Source organism: Saimiri boliviensis, chromosome X, assembly GCF_048565385.1.
Source record: "Saimiri boliviensis isolate mSaiBol1 chromosome X, mSaiBol1.pri, whole genome shotgun sequence".
Classification (NCBI taxonomy): Eukaryota; Metazoa; Chordata; class Mammalia; order Primates; family Cebidae; genus Saimiri; species Saimiri boliviensis.
Window position 1 is genome coordinate 31,667,473 of NC_133470.1, and position 6,530 is coordinate 31,674,002.

The 6,530-nt window shown below is 46.0% G+C and overlaps 1 protein-coding gene across 1 annotated transcript in view; it reads right to left on the reverse strand.

The window, feature by feature from the left end:
• Positions 1-3,793, reverse strand: part of TMEM47 (transmembrane protein 47) — a 29,324-nt gene extending 25,531 nt beyond the window's left edge. Inside the window, exon 1 of the mRNA XM_003924063.4 lies at positions 3,291-3,793. Within this exon, the coding sequence (XP_003924112.1) occupies positions 3,291-3,516 (226 nt within the window). The 5' untranslated portion in view covers positions 3,517-3,793. The remainder of the gene's footprint in view (positions 1-3,290) is intronic.
• Between the last annotated feature and the right edge of the window lie 2,737 nt (positions 3,794-6,530).

Sequence of the window (6,530 nt, forward strand, 5' to 3'; positions counted from 1 at the left end):
AATGTAAAGTCTCCTTAGAGGTTATACAGCACATCTGATGTCAAATTTAGGGCATCAGCATTCTGTATACGCTTCTGCCAAACCTATTTACACTAAGGATTCTTGTAATTGCTATGGCTGTGAAACCCTAGCAACTATATTCTAGAAATAAAGTTAGCAAACTAAATGTGACTAAGCAGAAGTCTAAAATATTACTATAATTTGTGTGAGAATTAAGGTTTATTAAGAGTTTCCCCAAAACAGTTCGGGGGAAAACTATCTTTAGAAAGGAATTCTGTGGCCGGCAGCCATGTGAGTACTACATATTCTAAACTTCCTAACAAGCATACTTTATTTTTTTTTTCTCTTTCCACCATTAATGACAGTCAATTAGCTGCTTTTTCATGTCTTTTCGGAACACTTAGAACTTAAGATGAGTGCCTAAACTGTCCTCCATACATTGAATTGGGACACCAGAGAAAAGCATTACGGCTGACAACCGGATTACTGGTTCCTACTAGAAGAGCTGACGCAACCTTCAATACGCCAGGACACAAGAGGCATGGTTCTACTTTTGCTAAAAATCATAAAACAGGTCATAAACAGCAAACGATGCACATCTGGTACCAAAATTAAAATGCAAGTTTAAAAATAATGGCTTAGGGGAAAGTTTCAGTAGAAACTGGGTCTAAGTAGGGCATACTATTGTGAGTAGAAACATTCCTGAAATGTTCCTTCAATAAATACAGGCCTGCCTCTTCACAGCAGTTTTAAATCTAATTAAGACCAACATTTTTAATTAAGCCTTAAAGATCCTGGTGAAGGGCCTTCGGTAAAACTGTCCTTGGTGGTTCCTCCCAAGGTAATTTATTTTGAGAGACAAAGAACTCGATCTCTGAAAATCTTCAGAGAAGACATTTCCCTCCCTGTTTTCTGCTACTCCACACAGCAAACAGACTGAAAAAAGCTGCTTGCCCTTTGGAACACATAAGCAATGCTGGTTTTGATTCAGTCATTCCCCTTCCTTTCAAAAAACACTGGTGGAGAGAAGCTTCCAGTTCACATAACACAAGAAAGCAGATTCTGCCAAGTGGGGACACAGAGCAATTTTCCATATTTTGTTTCCTTTCCTCCACCCCCACCCTGCACCCCACCATCACCGTGGAGAGCAAAAATGAACTGCAATTACATACAGAAAGTCAAGAACTTGTTCCAGAAAACCTCTTACAAAACCATCTCTACTTTTCACCCACTTGCTTATGAATTCTACTTTATCTGGGCTGAAAACTATTTTTTTTTTTTTTTTTAGGCAAGATAAGATGAAAACTGATTTCCAGAAACCCAAATAGAAATACACACTGGGCTATCAGTTTCAGCAAGCAGGTAGAATAAATGGGGAAAAATCCCAAACTGGGCCTGCCTTTGATTTTTACTTTGCAGAGTGCTACTACGGCTATATTTAAATTAAGCTTGTGTCTCCATATTTCCTTGACTAGCGAGGAAAAAAAGCTGAGATAAATGGGTATGGAGGCAATTAAGAAAAGATTAGCAAACACTGTATGCTGTTCTACAAACTGGAGCTGGCTTCTCCCCATTCCCTACATTCCTGGCCAAGAAAAAAGGATACTGGCTTGAAAAGCAAATTTGAGTTGAAACTGGTTTCTCTAACCTAGCTGAAAAGTCTTTATGCAATCAGGGGGGCTATTATTTGAGGAGACAGAGAAAAAGGGGCAAAACATTCACGTTGCTAAGGAGACGTGCAGAAGCTGTCATTCCTACATAAATTTTATTATTGAAGAGGGGAAAAGATATATTTTCGCCAAAGTTTATTTGGATCCCCTGGTTACGGAAGAAAGAAATTCTGCCGATTTATTTTATCTTTAGTTGTAAACAGCCAACCCTCAAAGAATTAAAGGACCTAAATGTTGACCTCCTGCTGCCAACCAGTTCCCTCCACAGTGAATTAACCAACAAAGAGGAAACCCTTCAATGGGAATTTTGAGGTAATATCGAAGAAAAAGCCTTTTTTTTTAAACACAAAATTAAATTTACAGAAGAAACTTAACCAAATGAACTAATGTGTGTTATAACAGGAAACCAAAGACAAAGAAAACTCAGATTTTTGTGGCTTTTGTGCTATTTCAACTTTGTTAGAACTCGAAACGTTTCCGGGAAGCCTTTATAAATAGTCCCAGAAAAGACAAGAAACTGGAAAGAATTTAATGAGTTTCTCAGGTGTGTATGTGAATGAGTGAGCGAGCGAGCGAGAGAGAGCGAGAGAGAGAGGGAGAGAGAGGGAGAGAGAGAAACATTCTCCGCAGGTCTTCTCCCTTTATTCCCCTTTCTCTGCGCTGATACCAGCAGCTGAAGAATCAGATTTAGAAAGGAAAGGGTTTGTAGCACGAAATCATAGGTTGACAGATTTCCGCTAAGGGCATAACTGGGGCGCTGGGGAGGGCAACTGGAGGGTCAGGGAGGGAGTAAAGCATTAAAGCCCCCTGGGACTGGTACCCTCAGTTAGCTACCTTATTCTCCACTCCCCACCCCCTACTTATCCACTAGCAGCTTTCAGCGCTGGCGGAATAAAGCACAACTTTCTAGGCATCTAGGAGTAGCTCATGGAGAACAGAACGGTCTGGAGGAGAGAAGAGTTACTTAGAGTGGCATTGAAAAAAAGGCAACTCACAATCAACGGCGGCATCACCAAAAAAGGAAAGGAAAATAAGCCTGTCTCTCTCCCAACTCTTCAAATCCATCAAAAATGTAAGGAAATAAAATGCAAACCGAAATACATTGGTGAAAACGCAGATAAAGTGCAGTGGAACCGGCAGAAATGTGAACAGCAAGAGGTAAACCTAGGCAAATTCGTCGAGAGAGGAGGGAAAAAGCAGCGGGGAAGACCGAACGGAGAACCCCCGCAGCATCTCGGTGGAGTTGGGGAGTTTTTGCCTGCTTCTTTTTTAACGCGGGTGTGGAAGGCGTCGCATTTTTTACACAGCCACATGGCTCTCGCCTCAAATGATAACAAATACCCAAAATAGCGTACGTGTTACTCCAGAACAGGAGGAATGGCCACGGGGGAGGGAGAGGGCGTGGGCTGTCGCTTTAGGTTTGGCGACCAGGGATGGGGAGGGAAGGGGGTGGACGCCAGGGAGGTGGCTGGAGCCCAGGATCCGAGAAGGGCCTGGACGGGGTGGGACGAGCGAGGGCAGGGGACGCAAAGAGGTGGGGACTGGCGGTGGCTGTCCTGGCAGTGGGGCTCGGGGCAGTCTGGGGTGGGAGGTAGGGGTCGCGGCGCGCCGGGTCCTCACCGCTGCTGAGCGTGGACTCGCAGTGCCAGCTGTCCAAGCTGGCGGGTTTCCGGCAGGACTCCCAGAGGGACAGGTAGTACTGGTGGTCGGCCGTGACCCAGGCCGGGCTCAGCACCGCCCCCAGGTCCAGACACAGCGCCAGGAAGATGCACACCAGCCCGACCAGCTTCAACGGGGTCAGCACCGACACGCGCACCTCCTCCATGCCGCTGCCCGCCGAAGCCATTCCTGGGCGCCGCTGCCGCCCGCCCCGCCGCAGGCGAGGACGCCAGGCGGGTCCGGGGAGCCGGGAGCCCGACCTCCAGAGGGGGAAGCCGCTGAGCCGCCAAGCGCGACGACTCGCTCCCTCGGGTTTCTGCGCGCCCCCTGCCGCGAGGCCAAGGTGGGTCTGCAGAGGCGGCTGGCCTGGTGGGGGTCGTCGGCAGCCGCAGCGACGTCGAGTCCACCACGGACCTTCGCCGCCGGCCCCGCGCAGCGCTCTGCCAGCGCCCGCGCCCGCTCCGCCCCGCTCGGCCGGGCTCGCTCCGCCCTTGCCCCGCCCCGGGCTGAGGGAGGCGGTGCCGAACAGGGATGGGCGGAGGGCCCGAACCCGGAGGCTTCGGTTCCAGCTCTCAGGGCTGGAGGCTCGCGCCGGTCCCGCCCCTACCCCGCCCCTGGCCCGCGGGCGGAGCCCAGTGCTCGCCCGCGCCCCTGACTCGCAGCGCGCGGCAGTCTCTTGAAGCTGCCGTGCGCCCCGCCTGGCCCTCGCCGGCCCCCAGCCTCGCCGGCTTCAGGTCACCGGCTCTCCCCCTTGGCTCAGTCACGTGGGTTTCCTTTTCTTAGGGAACAGGAGTGAGCCGTTTTCTAGAAGGCGCCAGAGGTGGATTCCTAGGAGCCTGGGAGCAAGGACAGGTCCTCTCTCTCAGTGATGTAACATTACCCTCCCCAGCCAATTTCACATCCTGAGAGATTTGGAGGAAGGACGAGAAAAGTAACTAAACGCATTTTGTCCTCTTTTCAAAACTAAGATGGGCCCAGGAGCCCCCCGGTTTTCCCATTTCCTCACTTCTCTGTCTAGCCTGCTGCCGTTTCCGTTCTCTGGGTTTGCCTGCTTTTGCGCCCCCTATGAAGGGTATTTGCTCTGGAAAGGCAGGCGCTAAAAAGGAAATGAGAGCTCCTGCAAAATGTGAAATAAATCTTATTTGCACCTCCACTGCTCTGTCCTTTGGGTGGTGGCTAAAACCTTTATTAATTCCACTTTGCATTATGCCAAGCTGGATCTAATTCTCCTCCTGGGTATTAAGATGTCCTTGTCCTTAGCAATATCTAGCCCAGGGCCTGCTATAGGAAAAGTGATGTGTACATTTCCTAAATGGGAAACTAAGCAATCTAGAAATATATGTTGAGCATCTAAGGGCTAAGGATTCAGCACAATAGGACATTATCCTGTTCTTAGGTAGATGCACCATATTTCCCCTTATATGTGAGGACTAAACACCTCTCAAGATTGTAATTGAAATTCTGTAATTGCCCAGTTCAGCATATGATTGGTGGGTTATTTGTCTCTTGTAGCTCTTTAACACATCTCCATCTTTTCTATAAAAGAAAGAATTCATTGAATAGATCATTGGAAAGGGACTATGTTTCCAGATCTTTAGTTATACCAAAAACTTGGTGAGACTCCCAAAACTGTGGTTAAGAGCTGAAGAATGCAAGAAACACGTTCTCTCTTTTATGAAACCCAATCCTCAATATTGCAAGATTTACTACTTCTGGTTTATAAAAATTATTTCCCCCCAACCACATCTTTCCATAGTTTAAACACATGTTGACTGAAGCAGCATTTGGGGTGTAAGAAACAATCGAGTTAGTGTCAAATGAGAACCAACCTAATGTAAAATTAACGCCTGGGCTTTTTTTATATTTACAATTCCAGGAACTTTTCTCCCACCTCTCAATCATTACAATGCTAATTATTGCAGGACCATTAACAAAGAATGCCTAGCCCTAGAGCATCCAGAGCTCACTAACCTCCAAATTCCAAAGGGCTTCTTGGCTTCTCAACTAGAAAGAAACGTAAATGCATCTTCTCCTTAAAACCTTAGGGAACACTGAAAAATTTACAAACCGGGACAATTAATAGGTGACCAGGATTGTGTGACTGTTCTTTTATCTAGATTTATGTTTGTAGATTTATAATGTATATTCAAAAGTAATAAGAAAATTTCTTGACTATGCTCTCAAAGATATAAAGAAATCTTTATTTTTCCTCCAGCTTCTATCATCTTCTCCTTAATTAAGTTTCTTTTCCAATTAGCCAATAATTTTTTAAAATTCTTTTTAAAATTCTGTTTAATGCAGGCTTTCTTTCCTTTCTACGCCTACCATAACCCCCACCTCCACCCACATTTTTGCTTATTTTTTTCTGGCTTCTTCTCAACTGCTTACTTGAGTTACGCCATCCTTCTTTATACTACCTACGAAATTGTCTCTATGCAGTCTCCAAAATTAGAAAAGGAAACAGTTTTTAACAAAAAGCCAAATTTTTCTAAAAAAACTCTATTCCTCTATCAATAATTTATAGAACTTTGCACAACAGAAGGCCTGACAACCGTCCTTAATCCTCAATTTCAAAATACAACAAACTCTCAAACGTATTTTTTTTTTCCCTTTCATAGGTTTGTAGCAAACTCAGGGGCAAAGGGACGCTTCCTCTCCACCTGCTGAAGGTTCACTGAAAATGAACTGAGAAAAGGCAGATTAATTGGGAAAAAATGCATAAAACTTATGTGCACAGGGAAAAAAAAATCACAGGAGTGCAATTACCCAATAACCCAATGAGGTCCAGTTGCTTATATACCCTTCTTCATAGAAAGAGAGATGGGGGGTGTAGGAGTAAATGATTGCCAGGGGAAACCGGGCCCAAAGAACAATGGCCTGGAACAAAGTACTTCTGAGATCTGGGGAAGGTGGCATTTAGGTGAGGGGCAGAATGTCACTGTGAACAAAGGTTGTCTTTTAATGCAGATTGAGCCTCCCAGGTAATTTCTGAACCTCTCTGGAAAGAATAGATGAGAAGTCTATTGGGGCATGGTGAGAACTCCCAGTCTCTTCTGGGTAGTTAATCTTTCCTGGTTATTTGATGAGATTCCAAGGGAAGGGGCCTTAAGATAATTGCATTTTTTAGAGGCCGGGCGCGGTGGCTCAAGCCTGTAATCCCAGCACTTTGGGAGGCCGAGGTGGGTGGATCACAAGGTCGAG